Source organism: Rhinatrema bivittatum, chromosome 9 (assembly GCF_901001135.1).
Source record: "Rhinatrema bivittatum chromosome 9, aRhiBiv1.1, whole genome shotgun sequence".
Classification (NCBI taxonomy): domain Eukaryota; kingdom Metazoa; phylum Chordata; class Amphibia; order Gymnophiona; family Rhinatrematidae; genus Rhinatrema; species Rhinatrema bivittatum.
The window spans coordinates 62,214,695-62,235,504 of NC_042623.1; the positions used below are offsets into that span (position 1 = coordinate 62,214,695).

The following is a 20,810-nucleotide window of genomic DNA, read 5'->3' on the forward strand; positions in this document are numbered from 1 at the left end:
TCAGTACAAAAATGTGACATAATTTTTCTGGGTAAATATCAGAGTTTATTTTGGTGGCCAGAAACTAGGACAATAAAACAACATTAACCAGAACAATAAAACAATATTAACCAGATGTACCCACTCACTTATCCAGCAGCATGCCCATCTCTACCCCCATCCCCTGCCTAGTATGTCCCTTTCTCTCCCAATGAGAGTCTCCCATTTCTTCCCTACCGCCTCCCCCCCCCCCCTCCCCATTGCAACAGCATTTATCCTAGTGGTGGCTCCAGGTTTCTCCTCTCTCCTTCAGCAGCAGCTTGCTGAGGCTCCCATGGGGCCAGAAAGCCTGCTGGGAAGTGTGTCTGATGGGCGTGGCCTGCTTCAAATGCTGTATGGGTGGCACCAAGCAGTAGGGACTTTGGCTGCTTGGGGGGGGGGAAGAAGAGCTGGGACTTGAAAATGCCACATCAGCGGAATTGAAGGGTGAATGCTTTTACTGGGGGTGGGGGTTGCAGGACTTGAAATGCTGCAGGTACTTTGGCCTGAATTGGTTTCCAGCAGTAGCTGGAGGCCTTGAAATGCTGCATCTGCAGCTCTGGAGCTGCTCTTTAATCAGCCTAAAATTAGGGTAAAAATTGATTTAAACCAATTGTCAGTTTTGGAAAAATCAGGGAATTTATGGATGAAAATCGGTTTATTTATTATTTATTTATTTAACACATTTATATACCGCTTTACCAATCAAAGATTGAACAAGGCAGTTTACAGTCATAAAAAATAAAAATCAAAATAATAATAAATTCAAATAAAACTAAAATATAAAAGATAGAATAAAAATACAAATAATATCTTGATCTAGTTTAAAACTGAAAACTGCTGGCCTTAGGTTGACTAGCAGCCATTTTGGAAAGCCATGGCAGTAGGGACAGGAGCAACCGGAGATAGCTTCTGGTCCTCGAAGACCTGCGGATCCATGTTAGTGTAAAAGCTGAGCTGATAGAAGGTCAGAGAGGGATTCTTAGGACAGGGGAGCTTTGCTTGAAGGGGATTGGTGGGGCAGGAGGAAGGAGATACTTGTTTAAGTTTGCTTTTCAGTGGGGGGTTTTTCATTTTTTGTTTATTTTTGTTTTGAATAAATGAAGTAAAAATGGAATAAACAAGAAACAAGTGAAAAAATATAGAAAAAATGAAATGAAAATCAAAACTAAATGAAGATTTTCAAGTGCAAACCCCTAACTACAATCAGTCAGGATTACATCTTCAAAGTACAATGAAAGCCCATCAGGTTAGGTCTCCCACAGCTTCCTTAGCACATCTTTGTTCTGCTTTGCAGATATCTGCAAGGCGCTATTTGGTCTTCTATACATACTTTACAACTCATTACTGTCTAGAAAATGCCTCCCATCAGGATAGCACTTTAAGACAAGCAGTTTTTGAAAGCTTATTTAATTAATCTCTTCAAATCTACCCTGTAGCTACGAGCAGTAATTGCAGGTTGCATAACACATCTACGATGCCTAGATAACAAATTAATCAAATACAGCCCTCAGCTTGGGAATCTTCACTTGTGTGGCTGAATTTATTCTGCTTGTCAACGAAGAAAGCAGCGTTGCTTACCTGTAACAGGTGTTCTCTGTAGGCAGCAGAATAAATTAGCCAATCTCATGTCTCTCACCCCCTTTATTTTCACCCCTTGCCCCTTGTCTCAATTCTCATACCCCTCTTGGCCTTACCTCCCATTCCTTCCATTGTTCTCACCTCTTACCCAATTTGCCTCTCACCTTTTCTTTCATTCCCTCTCATTCTCCTAGTTCTCAGCCTGCTGTGGCCTCTGCCTCTTACTATCTGTAAAAATCTCCTCTCTCTACCATTACAGCTCTGGAGATGCAGAAAGAAGCACTGCCAAGCTATTGCTGCTTCCTCACCTCTGGCAGCTGATTGGCTTACATTGTATTCCAGAGAACTGATCAGCCACAGGAAGCAGGGAAGCAGCAGCTCTGCAGTGCTTCCTTCTGGCTCCCACTGCCTTTGAGGGTCCTTCTACCCCAAGGGAACGAGGCAATCCTGCTGGAGATAAGGACACCTGTATCTTCCTTCAGCAGGCTGGCTTCTCTCTTCCTCCCCCATGGCTTCTCTCTTCCTATTAGCAGTGGCTCAACGGGGTAGTCAGTTTTTCTCTTCTTCCACCAGCAGCACCACAGGGAAGCCAGGTCTTTCTCCTGCTGCCAGTGGTCCCACTGGGAACTTGAATTGTTCGCATCAGTCTAAAAAGCAGCCCTGCTTCATAAACTAAAATTGGGTAAGCCAGAAAATTTGATAGGCTAGTTGAGCTAGAGCTAAGCCAAAAAGTCAAACTTGACTCTAACAGCAAACATAAGTCAAGCTGAATTCATTGGTACAGAAAATAACAGGAACCGATTCTCAACAAAGTTAAGAGAAACCATTTTCAAACCTTTTAGTATTTCTGGGTTGATTTTATCTTCTGGTTTCTAATTATTCTTTCTTTTTCTTGGTCTTCTCTGTGTTCCGTCTTGTCTCCTCATTCCTTGTTGTCTTTTCAAATCATTCTCATTTTCATATTTTCCTGTCCCTTCTTCCACTTGTTTTTTGTTGCCTCTCTCTTTCATCTCTCTCTCTACTGTTTGTCCCTCTACTTTCTTCCCTGTCCTTACTCCAGCCTGTTACCTTTTCTTAACAAGAAACAGTGTCAAAGCCTTCAGAGCCAAAGCAGCCAGATCATGTAGGGGCTCTGTTCGCGATATCTGGATCCGGGGTGCGTCGCAGTCTCTTTCCCCCCTTTCCCATCCGCTGCCAGCGAGGTTCCTCCCTGCGGTCGGCACGTGGCGAGGAAGATGGCGGCAAATCCGTCACAGTATAGCCAAGGTCCTTCAAGATGCCCGCCGCTTCATGCACGGATTGTGCCTTGTGCGTTGTACCTTGCACAGTAAAGCTGAGGCCAAAGGGGAAGAGCCAGCGGTACCGGATGTTTTCTTTAATCAAAACAGCAGTAATAGGTTTCATAGCCTGGCGTTTCTTCATAGTAGTCGGGGAAACATCAGCATAGACTTGCACATCATGTCCCTGCAGCTGCACCTTCCCCCTCTGGCGCGCCAGGGCCAGGATCTTCTCTTTCACAGGGAAATCATGGAAGCAAGCGATCACATCCTTGGGTTGATTAGGAGCTCTCTGACCCTGGACCCTGTGAGCCCGTTCCAGCTTGACCACTAGAGACCCTCCAGAGCCTGCAGCATTTTGGTTTGCATCTTGCTGTAATAAATCAGTGCAAAGCTCTGTAATAACTTGCACACAGTTAGCAAAGTCAGAGGTCTCAGGAATGCCCCGAAAGCGCAGATTAGCCCTCCTATTCCTGTTTTCTAAATCTTCCAGTTTGGAGGAGAGTTGCTGAATTTCACTAGCCATTTCCTTATGGCTATTCTGCAGCGAGCTCATTTTATCTGCCTGAGATTCAGTGAGGGTTTCATACTCAAAAAGCCTCCTCCCCATTTCACACAGTTCCTCCTTCATTTCACCCACCGTTTCACGGATCTCAGATTTAAAAGAATGGAGATCGTGGCTGAGCTCCCCAAACCAAGCCTTAAACTCACCCCGAGTAGGGATTTCCGAATCGGGGAGTGCCGGTGCTGCAGCTGAGGCCTCAGAGATCGCTTCTCCCGTCACGGCGGCCATTTTGTTTTTTTCAGGAGAATTTTCCCGGGCCGATTTCTGGTAGGAAAACTTGCAAAAGTCGGGTTTGGGGGCCCGATTCGCCATCAGCAGCCTTCGGGGGTGAGCTTGGTGTTGGAGCTGCGTCAAAAGGTGGAGGGATGGCTACGATATTATCTGGATGCTATCCGGCATAGCCAGGAGCTCCAGGCTAGGCTGCCACTCGAGCCGCTGACGTCATCAGCCCCCTGCCTGTTACCTTTTCTGATCTCTCTCTCTTCTGCATGTTGCTTTCATACTGCTCCTTTCTCCCCGATTCTGCTTCTTTCCCCTCAAGTCATTCCCTTTTCTTTCCTCTCCCTCATCCTCTTTCCCTCTGCCTCATTGCACATACAGCTTTCTTTTCTCTCCACTCCCTCCATGGTGCTTTCTTCCCTCGCCTCTCTTTTCCCTTCATGTCTTTTCCTTCACCTCTCTCTCAGCCTCTCATGCTATTCCTTGCCCTTTCCCTCTCCCTTTTCATGGCTTGTTCTTCCTTTTCTTCTTTTCCCTTCATGCCACAGTCTTCTTGCCTACGCCTTCTTGCTTGTTCTTCTTGGCTTCTTGGAAGAACAAGCCTTCTTGGCTTGTTCTTCCAAGAAGCCTTCTTCCAAGAAGCCTTCTTCTTCCAAGAAGCCTTCTTGGCTTCTTGGAAGAACAAGCCTTCTTGGCTTGTTCTTCCTTTTCTTCTTTTCCCTTCATGCCACAGTCTTCTTGCCTACGCCTTGTATATTCCTGTAAATAGTCCGTTGCAGTTTTTATTTATTGCTTTAATTCCTCCACCTCCTGCTCTTTGTATACTCCTCCTTGTTCGCCCTCCCTGTTCATTGTAATTTCTACCTTTAAAGTTACATTGTAAACCGGTATGATGTATGCATACTAATACCGGTATATAAAAGTTTTTAAATAAATAAATAAATTCCTTCCCATCCTGTCTCTGTCCCTTTCTTTTTCCTTCCCACTTCATTCTCTCCCTAACAACATTTTGCTAGGCTCCAAGATTTAACAGTAGTAGTGAGAAAAACTCTGAGGGATGCAGCCTCTTCTACCATTCCTCTGGAAAATGGTGGCCTAGCAGGACTTCGTGATAGTAAAAGACTACAAGGTCCACCTACTCTGGCCCAATTTTCTTTTCTGCTGCAATGCTACAGAGCCTACTTGATTTCTGACTTCATTTTTTTTTTCTTGCTGCAACTAAGAATCGTTTGTGCCCCCTATCCCAAAGCCCCAATTCGTCTGTAAAACCCAAATCTAGACACCAAAATCTTCAAAAGTTTTTCCTGGCAAGCCACTCCTACCTCTCCCTAGCACCCCATAATCAGAAATATTTCCCCCATCAGCCTGAGCCTTCATGCCCCCACCCCTCCCTGGCACCTCACATTAGCTGCATACTCCCACAGCAGCCTGATCCTCCTTCCCACCTTCTCCCTTGAACCCCATCAACAACAGGCTGCTCCACTGGCTGATTTTCAGCTCTAGCTCCTTAACTTGGCTGGCCAAATCTAGGCATTGCAATAGCAGGTCTAAATCTGGCTGGGCACCCTCCTGACTGACGAGCTGTAATAAAAAAAAATGCCTGCCATTCTGATTCACCTTCCATCTCTCCAGCCCTCCTAACTGTAATAATAAAAATTCCTATCATCCCAATACCTCTTCCCTTCCAACTAACTGTAATTTTTTAAAATACCTGTCAACCCGATCCCTCTTTCCTCCCTGCTTTTACTGCAGATACGTTTTTCATTGAAAATAATGCATGTAGATGTTAAAAGTACATTTTATTGTGTGAATTTTCAAAACAGTTTACACACCTAAAAGTAGCAATTTTCAAAAGCCCATTTACATGCATAAAGGAAGTCATTTTCAAAAGATTTTATGTGGTATATATGGGCATTTGAAAAATGCTACTTTTACTTACTCACGTAAATCCTTTGAAAAATTCACTTTAAAGTCCATTTACATGTGTAAAATCCTTTAAAAAATTACCTTCTCTATGTGTTTTTTTTCCCTTTCCTGACCTAGACATGCCCCCAGGAATACTTCGTCTCAATGTGATAAAAATCAGTGCATATACTTTTAATTGTAATTAGGGAGAGCAATTTTAAATAGTTGACTAACACTGAAAAGCAATTTTTACTTGTGTAAATACTTTGAAAATTGCTCTCATATTTTGAAGCGACTTTGCTATTTAAAGGTATGCATTTTTTTTATTTGCTTAAATAATGTTGCTGATATATTGTCTAAATAAAGTAATAATATTGTTTATTTTACTTTAAAGCCATGATAGAATTGGACGGGGATGAAGTCAGAGTCTCATCAAGAGGAAAACAGGCAGAAAGGGATATTGTGCAGGTAACATGCAAGTATTAATATACATAATCCAGAAATGTTTGCTTATATTTCACTTGAAAAATTATGAATGCTTACATTTTTTGAATGACTTTTTTCTTTTAAACCTTTAAAAATGTTTATCTTTAAAATATTTTAAAACTTGTTACTGACATGCAGTCTGGAGAGATCACAAAATAAATCGAATTTGCACATCTGTCTGTTCCACGATTCACTCTACCCACAAGTGGAGGTAATTTTCAGAAGATTATTCTGTGGGTAAACAGATGTTTATCCACAGGAATATGCCTTACCAAAATTGCCCACTTCCCCTAGTTTAAGGGAACAGTTTAAGTGGGGTCAGGGTGCCATCAGGGTACCTTCCCAGCAAAGTACATGTGGAGAGTTTATTTTTAACTTCCTGTGCATACTTCCCAGCAGGGAATTTACACTGCAAACTTTGTGGGTGTTTATATACCTACTGGGCAAGACATTTTCAAAGGAAAGGTCCAGGGCAAGGTTCCCTTTAAAAATGAACTTATAACCCCATGGATATAAAGTACTCACGGACCTGCAAACTCCACGGGCAAACTGAAAGTCATTTTCATTCCTTATGATTAATTAGGTTATAGAATTTGAATACAGCATTAGTCAAATACCTCTCTCATGTACATGACATTATCCCAGGACAAGCAGGATGCTAGTCCTCACATATGGGTGACATCAGTAATGGAGCCCTATGTACGGAAAACTTCTGTAAAAGTTTCTAAGAAACTTTTGACTGGCACCAGAGTGCCTACTGAGCATGCCCAGCATGCCATGATATTCCCTGCCACAGGGGTCTCCCTTCAGTCTTCTTTTTTCCGCGAAGCAGTTAGCCTCGCGGTTGTTAGGAGTACTGTGGAATTCTCCACAACTTTTCCTCACGGAAAACTTTTAAAAACTTCAAACCGCAAAGGGTCTCCCCTTCGTAATTCCATCGCGGTAAAGTTTTTGTACCATTTTCGCGGTTCCGTTCCACCTTTTTTTCCAAATTTTTTGTCCTGAGTCATTGGCATTCGACAGCTGTCCGGCCCCAAAATGGCCTCAGACTTCAAAAAATGTCCGAAATGCACCAGGAACATGTCCATCACAGACCCTCACCAGGACTGTGTCCTCTGTCTCGGTGAAGGGCATGATGTTAAGGCTTGTCCCTTATGTGCCACAATGACCTCGAAGGGCCGACGTCTGCGACTGGACAAAATGGAGCAGTTGTTCAAAATACAAGCTTATTTCGGCTCCATCCACCTCAACTCAATCTTCTCCGGCTGGGTCGATTCGAAAAGTCGTTTTTAAAAAACGACCGCCAGGTGAGTCGGGAGACGCTCCACTTTCCTCTCCCTCGCCATCGTCCAGGGCGTCGACATCGGGCAGTGAAAAAGCCAGCGAAAAAGATAAGCATCGCCATCGGCATCGTAGGCCGCATACGGCATCCGCTGCCTCGATACCCGGCGAGCCATCGACGGAAAACGGCACACCGACTAAGAAACCTCGGCTCCAGGGTAAGGCTTCCGAGCCATTGGACCGGGCGATCCCCGCCGATTCCGGCGCAGGGAACCGTGCCTCCTCAGGGCCCTGAGGGAGGTAACCGCGGAATCGGCCTCCCGCCCCGCCTCCCCCCATGGGTGCTCTGTTTCACCATCCATGCGGGCGGAAACTTGATGTCTATATACGTCAAGCGGTCAGGGATGCTTTCATCGAAGTGATGCCACGACCATCTACGCCAGTCCTACCCTCGACACCGGTCCCGAGAATATCGCCGGTACCCTCCATGCCTATTCCAGTGAAATCACCGCAACTGTCGATGCCGTCGGTTCCAACACCGGTGCCCTGCATGCCGCAACCGTCGATGCCGTCGATGCCGATGCCGCAGATTCCAGCGTATATGCCGCAAATGCCATCGGTTCCAATTCGGCCACCGGCCCCGATGCCACCATCGATGCCAGGTCAGGAATCCTCCATATTCCAACCTTTAATGGACAAATTGGATTCCCTAATCCAGGTCTTCTCAACTTCACCTCAGGATTTCGATTCTGATCCACATCAGGAACCATTACCTGGTCCATCAGGTGTCATACCACCCATCAGACCACATACACCAGTCTCTGAGATTCCCTTCAAGCCTCCTAGGCCAACAAGGCATCCTCTAGATACCGCTACTGACTCAGATCTATCATTTGAAGAAGATATCCTCTCTGAACCTTCACCACCAGAGGACAGGAGGAAATCACCACCGGAGGATCTTTCATTCTCTAATTTCATAAAAGAGATGTCTGAAACAATTCCATTCTCTCTCCTCTCAGAGATAGACACCAGACAAAAGACCTTGGAGGTCCTTCAGTTTGTAGATCCTCCTAAGGAAATACTTGCCATTCCAGTGCATGAGGTCTTGCAAGAGTTAATGTACAGGATGTGGGAGCACCCTGGTTCTGTGGCAGCAGTCAATAAACGTGCTGATGCTACTTATCTGGTTCAACCCATTCCAGGGTTTCAAAAAAACTCAATTACCACATCAATCTGTAGTGGTCGAGTCAGCCCAGAAAAAGGCTAAAAGGCTAAAACAGCATGCGTCCACACCTCCCGGAAAAGATAGTCGGTTCCTGGACAATTTAGGAAGGAAAATCTTCCAAGGAGCAATGCTGGTTTCACGAATAAATTCTTACCAACTATTCATGAAACCAGTACCAGCGTGACCTGGTGGAAACAGGTTGAAACACTTTCACAACAATTACCTGATCAGTTGCAGGACGGTTTTCCTACAACTCGTGCATAAAGGCCTAGAAGCGGGCAAGCACGAGGTGAGGGCCACTTATGATTCCTTTGAAACAAGCCTCCCGATTATCGGCATCAGGAATCACAGCTAGAAGATGGGCCTGGTTAAAATCATCTGAGCTTAGACCAGAGGTACAAGAAAGGTTGCCAGACCTACCTTGCCTAGGGGAAAACCTTTTTGGTGACAAAGTCAAAGAGGCAGTGGCAACCATAAAGGACCACACGGAAGACCCTGAAACAACTATCTCAAGCTTCCCCAAGAGACACACCAACCTTCTAGGAGGACTCCTAGAAGAGAAACCAGGAAACCATACTATCGCCCCTCGACGATACTATCCTCCTGCTACCAGGGCCAGACAACAACGGCCTACACAACGGTCACAACCCTCGACAGAGACCTGCTAGGCCCCAGCAGCCTGCGCCTACAGCATCCACATCAGGCTTTTTGAAAACCAGCCAGAGAGCAGAAGCCCCTCTCAAAATCCTTTTCCACACTTACCGGTCGGGAGGTCAAATATCTTATTACCATCAAACTTGGACCTCCATCACAACAGACCAATGGGTGCTCTCAATTACAGCTCAAGGGTACCGCTTGGATTTCCTCACTGTAACCAAACGAAAATCCTCCCCTTTCATCTTGGACAGTGTCTCATCACTCCACAATTCTACAAGCAGAATTATCCACCCTTCTGAATGCCAGGGCCATAGAAAAGTTCCCAGGCCTCAGTGGGGCAGAGGATTCTACTCTCGATATTTCCTCATTCCAAAGAAAACCGGGGGGCCTACGTCCTATCCTGGACCTCAGAAATCTCAACAAATTTCTAAAGAAAAGAGAAATTCAGGATGGTTTCGTTGGGCACCATGCTACCTCTACTTCAAAAAGGAGATTGGCTCTGCTCTCTGGATCTTCAAGACGCTTACGCTCACATTCCCATCTTTCCTCCTCATCGACTGTACCTGCGATTTCTGGTGGAAGGACAACACTTCCAATATCGAGTACTACCATTCGGCCTAGCCTCAGCACCTCGAGTATTCACAAAGGTCTTGCAGTAGCGGTGGTACATCTTCACAAAACAAAGAGTGCATGTGTTTCCTTACTTGGACGACTGGCTCATCAGGAGTCAAACACAAAGCAGAGCTCTCACTTGTCTCCAGCTCACAATAAAGTTGCTTCACTCCTTGGGTTTTCTCATCAACTACAAAAAATCCCATCTCACACCATCTCACCAGTTGCAGTTCATAGGTGCAGATCTCAACACCATCACAGCAAAAGCTTTTCTTCCAAGAGACCGTGCTCAAACGCTCGTTCTCCTGGCGCACTCTATTCGCAATCAGTCTCGAGTTACAGCTCATCAGTGCCTCACCCATCTCAGACACATGGCCTCAACAGTTCACGTCACTCCCATGGCCAGACTAACCATGCGACTAATGCAATGGACACTCAAATCTCAATGGATTCAAGCCATTCAACCACTGTCCACTCCCATTCAGATAACACAAGATCTGAGATCTTCCCTTCTCTGGTGGACATCAATGATCAACTTGCTCAAAGGCCTACCTTTCCAGCAACCAGTTTCCACAAGTGACTTTAACTACAGATGTTGTCCGCCTTGGTGGGGACGCACATTGCTCATTTTTAAGACTCAAGGCACGTGGACAAAGCAAGAAGCCTCCTTTCAAATAAACTTCTGGAGCTTCGAGCTATACGCTATGCACTACATGTGTTCAAGGACTGCCTTTCATACAAGACTGTTCTGATCCAAACGGACAACACAGTAGCCATGTGGTACATCAACAAACAGGGAGGTACAGGCTCGTACCTCCTTTGTCAAGAAGCAGCTCAAATTTGGGACTGGGCCCTAGCACACTCAATTATACTACGGCCACCTACCTAGCAGGCATCCACAACACAGTAGCGGATCGCCTCAGCCGTCACTCTTCCAACCACACGAGTGGTCTCTAGACCCAACGCTAGCAACCAAGATATTTCAACGCTGGTGTCAACCAACAATAGATCTCTTTGCATCCCATCTGAACTACAAGTGAACAATTACTGCTCTTCTCCTCTGGCAGCAGAACAGCCCTACCAGGGACGCCTTTGCTCGCCATTGGAACTCAGGCCTGTTATATGCGTATCCACCGATACCGCTCATAACCAAAACTCTAATGAAACTTCAGCAGGACAGGGGGTCCATGATACTCATAGCCCCAGTACTGGCCTCGACAAGTATGGTTCCCCACACTGCTAGATCTCTTAGTCAGGGATCCAATTCGCCTGGGAGTAGCTCCCAATCTCATAACTCAGGAACAGGGTCAGCTGCGCCATCCCAACCTTCAATCCCTATCCCTGACAGCATGGATGTTGAAAGCTTGATCTTACAACCACTCAACCTTCCAACCACTATAACTCAAGTGCTGATAGCTGCACGTAAACCTTCCACTAGAAAGAATTATTCCTACAAATGGAAACGGTTTACATTGTGGTGCACTCAGAAAGCACTAGATCCTTTCACTTGCCCCATTCCTCACTACTAGATTACCTTTACCATCTCTCAGACTCTGGTCTTAAGACGTCATCTGTAAGGGTACATTTGAGTGCAATCTCAGCTTACCATAACAAGCTGGGAGATGCATCTATCTCCACACAGCCTCTCGTCAGTAAGTTCATGAGAGGCCTAAGTCACATTAAACCTCCAGTTCATTCCCCAAGCATACAATGGGACCTGAACGTAGTATTAACTAGGCTTATGCGTTCTCCATTTGAACCCATAAATACCTGTGACCTTAAATACCTTACTTGGAAAACGGTATTTCTCATAGCCATTACATCAGCTAGGAGGGTCAGCGAACTACAGGCGCTAGTCACATACGAACCTTTTACAAAGTTCCTACATGACAGAGTAGTCCTCCGTACACATCCAAAATTCCTTCCTAAGGTTGTCACGGAATTTCACTTAAACCAATCCATAGTTTTACCAACATTCTTTCCTAGGCCTCATTCCCATCAGGGTGAAAGAGCCTTACACACTTTGGACTGTAAGCGTGCGTTATCCTTCTATTTAAACCGCACAACAGCCCAAAGGAAATCCAGTCAGCTGTTTGTAGCCTATGATCCAAACAAACCAGGTAAAGCAGTGGGTAAGCATACTCTGTCAAACTGGCTAGCAGATTGCATACAATTTTGTTATGACAAAGCAGGCCTTACTCTTCAAGGGCGAGTAAAAGCACACTCAGTCAGAGCAATGTCAACTTCAGTAGCACATCTTCGCTCTGTACCTATTCTAGACATTTGTAAAGCAGCAACATGGAGTTCTCTTCACACTTTTACAGCTCACTACTGTTTAGACAAAGAAGGAAGACAAGATTCAGCATATGGACAATCTGTCTTAAAGAACTTGTTTCCAGTGTAACCCCAACTCCTTCTACATCCAACCTGCTGTGATGTCGGCTGATTCATTTCAACAACAATACTTCACTCTTGCTTCACGAAAAAATGACTCAGCCTCTAGCTTGCTAATCACCCATATGTGAGGACTAGCATCCTGCTTGTCCTGGGATAAAGCAAAATTGCTTACCTTGTAATAGGTGTTATCCCAGGACAGCAGGATGTAGTCCTCACGAAACCCACCCGCCACCCCGCAGAGTTGGGTCCGATACGTTTTATTATTTTATTTTTGGCTAACGCTAATTGCTACAAAACCAGACTGAAGGGAGACCTCTGTGGCAGGGAATATTATGGCATGCTGGGCATGCTCAGTAGGCACTCTGGTGCCAGTCAAAAGTTTCTTAGAAACTTTTACAGAAGTTTTCCGTACATAGGGCTCCATTACTGATGTCACCCATATGTGAGGACTACATCCTGCTGTCCTGGGATAACACCTATTACAAGGTAAGCAATTTTGCTTTTTATTATCTCTACAGAAGGGTCTCACAGACGAGCTGTTTGATATTGCAATGAAAATCAAAAGAAAAAACACAGAATTCATGTGCAATTTTTCAGTACTGAATATCAGGGTTTGAAAATGAATCCGTGAAAGTATATAATTTTAAAGTTGATGTCAAAAGACCCAAAGAAATGAATTTTTGGCTATTTAATTTGTCTATCTGAATTTCCATGTATACAATTAGGCATTCTAAAATATTCCAGCTCATTAATTTTTTATTTATTGGCTATTATTTTCTATTAAAAAATCAAATTTATTGAAACAAATATTTACCTGTAAATTGACAAAATAATTGCATTTTTCTAGAATTCTATCAGGGTTATTAGGTAAAGGGAATAAGCTTAATGAATTAGTAATGTTGGTTCTTCTGCTAATCTTTCCATTTATGTTCATTTGTACCTGTGGTTTTATTTAGCATTCTGCCTTGTAAGAGCATATATTTATATTGGCCGTACTCAATATGAGGATAATTTTCAACAATCTGCATAAGTCACTGCATCTAAAGTTAGTGCAATGTTTCATTAACTGGGTGGTGGGAGCCCCAAAAGTATATGTGTATGTTTCAGTATAAACACATATTTGTAATGTGGGAAACTACATCGTTTCTCCACCTAATCTATAAAAATACAAATATATAGGGGTAGGTTTTAAAAGGTTGCGAGCACTTTATAAAATTCGGGGTCGGCGCGCACAAGGGTGTGCACCGAGCCACACTGCCTTCCCCTGTTCCCCCTAGCCTGACCTTCCCACCCCTTCCCCTAACCTTTCCCCCCCAGCCCTACTCTAGTCCCCCATCCCCCCCCCCCCCCCCGCTCTTTATCTTACCTTTTGCGCATGCCTCTGGGTAGGCGCAAGTTGCGCTCGCCGGCAGCCTGCCGGCATGTGATTCTCCGACACAACGGCAATGGCCGCTGTGTCGGAGGCCTCTGGCCCTGCCCCCAGACCACCCACACCCCGCCCCTTTAGTAAACCCCCGGGATTTAGACGCGTCACGGGGCTTTACGCGCGTCGCCGGGCTTTTAAAATGTGCCCCATATTGCATACAAATACATACATATATTTATATAATGTAAGCATGAACTTTGCTTATGAAAATACTTTGCATGTACTTGGAATCACCAGTTTATCCAGCCTCTCCAGCAATTCATCCTTATTCCCACCACTTAACCTAGACCTCACACCCATAAACTGCAGTCAAAAGACAAGTGCAATTTCACTTCTGCAACTTAATCAGCTGGTGCAAAAGCATTTGAAGAAGTTTGGTAATGTATGCATCTATACCACTTACAAAATATCAACATGTGTACAAACTGTTGGAGATCCCTCCCCAGATCTCCCCTTTTTTTCCTTTTCATATTTACTTGGGATAATGCTAGTACACACATATTTCGGGATTTTGCAAAATACTACTTAAACATGTACATGCTACTTGTGCACATAAATAACTTCCGATTTACTCTTATATAAATAATGCATGGAACTTTATCAGTATAATAGCAAGATAATGGTAGTACCAAACAGCAGTTTCATATGTTTGACTTTTCCATGCTGCCTCCAAATAAATAATTAATCATATTTGTTCCAGATGGAGAACAGAATAAGAAATATATTCATCATTTGTTGTTGCTTGACTGTACTTTGCAAAAGTTCACTGTAATCTTCTTTTCAATGTAGACATTATACTCCAGGCTAGGTAGAGAGTGCATCAAGTTAGGTCGAGAGTACATTTTCTTTGTGTACCTGTCATCACTCCAAATCACATAAAATGTTCACTGATGTTTACTGTGCTGTTCATACTTCTGACTGTGCATATAAAACTGCCCCCCAAAACCTAGGCCACCACCAAAACTTCACTCTGAGTTCAGAATGGGCTCTCTTACAGTGATATAAATAATTTACTTACATAAGAGCCTTATGAAGAGCCTTCTGTCTGTCTATCTCTCTCTCTCTCAGCCCAAAATGCATTGTGATAAAATACCTATACAATGCAGTAAAATAGAACACATTGTGGTATCTTGAAAATTACCCTAGCCACACCCCTTTTTTATCACAGTCATTATTTTTGCGAAATTTATAGCAAATGATAAATCTAGGTCGCAGAAAGCTAATGTTCTGCTAATGTATCAGGAGTTAAAATGGGTGTATATCAGATTAAAATGTTCATTCAACACAGGCTGATCGCTCATTTTAACTCAGGAGGGGGAAGGAGGTGGATCACTCTGCTTCCATCAGTTGCAAAGAGGATGTGCAGCCTCTGCAGTGCACTTCCCTAATGCCCTGTAGTTGCTGTCAGTGCTTGGAGTTGAGAAGTGCAGCTCCCACAACCCTTTCCAACCCCCACTAGGCCCTGGGCACACAGAAACGTACGAGTGCCAGACCCACCACTGCAGACCTGGGCATAGAGTGCGAGCAGAGCCAGGGGCACAGCTAACAGTTTACAGAGAAGGAGGGATGCATGGCGAGGACTTACTCCAACTGCATAGTGTGCCTCCTGGCTGGCAAGCTCCACACTCACCTGGACCGGATGGTATGCATCCTAGGGTACTGAAGGAACTAAAAAATGAAATTTCTGATCTATTAGTTAAAATTTGTAAGTTATCATTAAAATCATCCATTGTACCTGAAGACTGGAGGGTGACAAATGTAACCCCAATATTTAAAAAGGGCTCCAGGGGCGATCCAGGAAACTATAGACCAGTGAGCCTGATTTCAGTGCCGGGAAAAATAGTGGAAACTATTCTAAAGATCAAAATTGTATAGCATATAGAAAGACATTGTTAGGACCAGCGGCGACCGGGGCCAGGTGTCATGGCCGCCAGCAGTGAGGAGCCGGGGCCGGGACGCCAGCCGCAGCGGCCCTGAGCTGGATACTCACCAGGGGTTGGATTTCCGGAGGCACCGTGGAGGTAGGGGGCCTCGCGGGGATTGCTTTCTCGGCCGCTGCTAGGCCTGGCCAATTGGGTTCTGCTCGGCCGGGCTGACTCCTCCCCCTTCTGTCTCTGCTAGAGCCGCGCGCAGCTGCTGTAAGATTTAAAGGGTCCACAACAGGAAGTTGTCATGGCTCCTTCCTGAAGACTCCTCCCTGGATTTTTGCATTTAAGGCATGGTCTGCTCCTCAGACCTTGCCTTGGTATCAAGGTTCCTGGCTGGGTTTCGCCAGTGCTCCGTGATCCTGTTTTGGTTCTTCGTTCCACTCTGCTTCTCCTCCCTGTTGGATTGACTCTTGGCTCCTGACCTTGGATTGGCTTTCGTGTCCCCCGTGGCTTGCTCCTGGACTGGCTTCGGACCCTTCTCCTGACACGTCTCTGGATTGGCTTTCGAACCCTCTCGTGTATCGTACCCTCGAACCGGCTCTTGACTACTCTTCGACTCCTCCTTCAAGACTACCATGACCTGCTGGAGGCGCCAGCCGTCTGGAATCTATGACCTGCAGGAGGCGCCTGCATCCGGACCTTTCTTTAGTCTTCAAGAGAGTCTCCTAAGTCCCAGCGGCCGGGTCCCTACAGGTTCCTCCTGGGGGGATCACAAGCTTCCAGGGTGAAGTCGTCTTTCAACTTCCACAACATTCGGCCTTGCCCTTAGATGGTAGAGACCTAAAGGGGGTCAAGTTCCTTTTGGGTAGCGCTGACTCTACCTCGAAACAGGGGTCTACCTTCCGGTTCATAACAGACATGGTTTAATGGAATACAGTCAACATGGATTTACCCAAGGGACGTCTTGCCTAACAAATCTGCTTCATTTTTTTGAAGGGGTTAATAAACATGTGGATAACGGTGAACTGGTAGATGTAGTGTATTTGGATTTTCAGAAGGCATTTCACAAAGTTCCTCATGAGAGGCTTCTAAGAAAACTAAAAAGTCATGGGATAGAAGGCAATGTCCTTTCATGGATTACAAACTGGTTAAAGGACAGGAAACAGAGTGTAGGATTAAATGGTCAATTTTCTCAGCGGAAAAGGGTAAACAGTGGAGTGCCTCAGGGATCTGTACTTGGACCGGTGCTTTTCAATATATTTATAAATGATCTGGAAAGGAATACGAAGAGTGAGGTTATCAAATTTGCGGATGACACAAAATTATTTAGAGTAGTTAACTCACAAGCGGATTATGATACATTACAGGAGGACCTTGCAAGACTGGAAGATTGGGCATCCAAATGGCAGATGAAGTTTAATGCAACCTGGAGCTCTCTCCATACCTTCGCAGCCCATTATTGCTTAGATACAACTAGCCGGCATGCTCCATGTTTGGCCAGTCTGTCTACTCTTATTCTTTTCGGTTTAACTACCCAACATCCTTCCACCAACCCGTTAAGGGTTTCAGGATGCCCTCCATTCCAAATTCCACCCCCGTGTTTGCGCCTTCCACGCGTCTTGAGTGCATTTGGTGCACTCTCGGGCATCCTCAGCTCGATACTCACCCATATGTGAGGACTACCATCCTGCTTGTCCTGTGAGAAAGCAAATGTTGCTTACCTGTAACAGGTGTTCTCACAGGACAGCAGGATGTTAGTCCTCATGAAACCCACCCACCACCCCGCGGAGTTGGGTCTGTATATGTTTTTACTTTAATTTTAGTTTCGCTTGTGCTTTTAGCTATAAGACGAGACTGAGGGAGACACCTGTGGCTCACAGGGATAATTACAGGCTGAGCATGCTTAGTGCACTCAGTGTGCCAGTGTCAGTCAAAGCTTTGTAGAAACTTTGACAGAAAAGTTTTCCGTACAGGGCTCCATCCTGTGATGTCACCCATATGTGAGGACTAACATCCTGTTGTCCTGTGAGAACACCTGTTACAGGTAAGCAACATTTGCTTTCTGTGCCAGGGCAGTAGAGGCAAGCCCAGAGGGCATGGTCTGTGCCCAGTGGCTTGCTAAAAGGCTAACTTAAAACCCACTCTAACGTGGATATTAAATTTTTGAGAATTAGTGGATAGAGAAGTGCATACCATGGGATTCCTGTGCCCACTAAAGCTTCATTTGAATATGGATATATGTTACTTTTAGCATATATCCACTACTATCTTCTAACCCTGGGTTAATGTGTATAGCCCACCATTCCCTGTGCATGCTAAATGCCCTTAGCATGTATGCTGTTTTTTAATGAAGTGATTCCCAAACCTATCCTGATTCCCAAACCTATCCGGACCTGTCAGTCAGGTTTTCAGGATATCCACAATAAATATGCACAAGAAAAATGTGCATGTAATGGAGGCAGTGTATACAGATCTACCTCATGCATATTCATTGTGGATATCCTGAAAACCTGACTGGCTGGGGGTCATCCAGTACAGGTTTGGGAACCACAGCTTTAATGTATTGATCCCTTAAGTTATTTTTGCCAAGGGTAAGGCACTCTTCATTTTATTATCATCAACAACAAAGTAAATGATGGCAAATAAAGACCAAATGATCCATCCATTCTGCCCAGCAAGATATTCAGGGTTATAACTGCTGCCTCATGCAGGCTACCCCCCTCATATTCTTGTTCAGGGTTATAACTGCTGTCCATATATGTTACCTACATTCAAATAAGTTACCTCATTTTACCACAGTGCTTCATTTCCTCTTGCCACTAGAGGATAGAAATGAAGCACTTGCTTTCTATTTTACAAAGTAGATTTGAATAAATGTAAATCCTCTGTCTCTTCTTGTTTTTCTTTTCTAGTTTGTGCCATTCCGGGATTACATTGACAGAACTGGAAATCACATACTAAGCATGGCAAGACTCGCTAAAGACGTCCTAGCTGAGATCCCAGACCAATTTCTTTTATATATGAGGTCAAGAGGATTCAAGCCATTCCCTGCACCACCTCCATATACACCACCTATTCACTCACCACCTACTCATGTTTTACAGACTCAAATCTAACTGTGCTAAACATTTGCTGGAAACATTTAGAGCTGCTAAATGAGTGCTGTATATCATATGCACTATAAAAAACGGAGAACAAGACCTTTCCTACTAGTTATTTTTGATGGGTATTTGGATGAGAATGATTCTGTTTACACACCAAAATTGTAAATAAGGTTACACAAGCAACTGAAAAGCTTTTGAATAGTCAGAGCAAAATACGTACTTCCTCTCTGAATTAATTGTCCATAGATTTGTTCAGAAAATGTGCCACACTTTCAGTCCAATGTTTTAGTGCCCTCTCTGACTAGTGTACATACAGTATGTATGGGAATGCTATTCCTCGGTATCAATGTTTACATGTTACTACTTTTTAAATTTAAATACTTTTATAACTATTCTTAAAAAAAGTTTTCAATATTGAATTATATGTCTTCTAGCTTGCAATAGTTAATAGATACAAAAACAGCAATATCCCTTTTAAAGGATGCCTAGACAAATGGAAGTATAAAATGAAAGAAAACTGTATTGGCAAACATATTCACAAAGGTGTAGTTTCAGATTTTTTTAATTTGGATAACATGCATATATGTATCGTGTTTATTCAGCATAAAAGGCTGAATCTCCTCAGGTACCCCTAGCCAATCAGCTTTTCAGGATATCCACTGTGGATATGCATTTGCTTGCATTGCCTCCATTATATGCAAGTACATCTCATGCATGTAGATTTTGAGTACCCTGAAAATCTGCCCAACTGGGGCTACCAGAGGACAAGCTTGGGAACTACTGGCCTGAATATTCATCAGAAAAAGATGATTTGGACAAACATCTGACAGACACCCAATGTTTCTTAAAAGGCATGAATAAGTGTTAGAATGAGTTATGTATCTGAAGTGCTTACCAATCAGTTTATCTATGACATACAGAACAGACAAAACATGCTTTCATGGTATGAATTCTTTGGGAATAAGACAGGGGGCAGAGTTCTGAGAACTCATTTTAGACACTTGCAGTTTACATATTCCAAACTGATTATGCATCAAATAATGACCAAGTTTTAAAATGAATACATAAAACATTTGCAGTCAAGTATGCATGCCCTTGACTTTTATTTACTGTAATTACAATAAGCCATTTTATACATTGATTTCTAAATACTGCACAGTGCATGTTAACTGGATATGTTCACCAAAAGGAAAAATGACTCTAATTATTTGACTTCATTATTAACATCTAATCACAGTCATGCCATTTAGGATACACAGATATTGCTATTTGGTAAATTGGCTGGATACAATTTGCACAACTGTATGACTTTGTACACTAGAATTATGTTTACTAAACTACCCAAATGTTACATCATATGCTTGTTAATCGTGCAGTTATTTTGCATGTATTTTTTCATAGTTCGGTGAGAGTTTGTGTCAAATACAATATATTTATTTAGAACAAATGGCCTTAAACTCACACTCAGTTCCTCAAAATGATTGTGAATTGCCTTCAAATAATGGAAATATTTCTTTATGACTGCTTTGTAATGTAACTTTTAGTTACTTAAATTTGTTTACTATTTTGTCTGTTTCTATGCTATATTGTTAAATATCACACTAGGGGTTATCATTTCACTGAAAGCATGATCTAAGGTATTTTACTGAATAAAACATATCTACCGTATCAGTGGCATATAACTATGTAATACAAAACTTCCATTTTTAATTATAACTTTCAAAAAGTAGTATCTCTATGAGGGGAACTTACTTTTTGTAACTAGTTCTTCCATATCAAGAAAACTGAATATCTTGTTAATTTTTAATTTGAAAAGTTCATAGGGAATTTTACTAATAAATGTGTTTCTGTATTGTTGAATTGCTTCATAATGACTGACTGACTCATTACAGTTGCTTGTCGACAACAAGGAGAAAGACTAGTAAATATAGTAATTGGGATCCATTCTGAGATGTTGGATTTAGCTCAAAAGTTCATTAAAAAAAAACAAAACTGTGAGGCATACTTGACTCAAAACAACATTCTGAACAGTGAATGGCAGTCTTTCTGCTTTTATATGCATCCCTTTGCCCTGAAAAAAGGGAGAAGGGGAGGTAAAAGCCCTCAGAATAGGCAATAACCGTATTTTCCAGTGTATATGTTGCACCTGTTTGTACAGGGAGATTAACAGCACAGGCTGAGAGAGAGAT

The 20,810-nt window shown here is 43.5% G+C and overlaps 1 protein-coding gene across 3 annotated transcripts in view; it reads left to right on the forward strand.

The window, feature by feature from the left end:
* CPNE8 (copine 8) overlaps nt 1-20,478 on the forward strand; it is a 587,797-nt gene extending 567,319 nt beyond the window's left edge. For all 3 annotated transcript variants that reach the window (XM_029615275.1, XM_029615273.1, XM_029615272.1), the window contains exons 19-20: nt 5,960-6,033; nt 18,430-20,478. In XM_029615275.1, the coding sequence (XP_029471135.1) occupies nt 5,960-6,033; nt 18,430-18,633 (278 nt within the window). In that variant the 3' untranslated portion in view covers nt 18,634-20,478. The remainder of the gene's footprint in view (nt 1-5,959; nt 6,034-18,429) is intronic.
* The last annotated feature ends 332 nt before the right edge of the window (nt 20,479-20,810 follow it).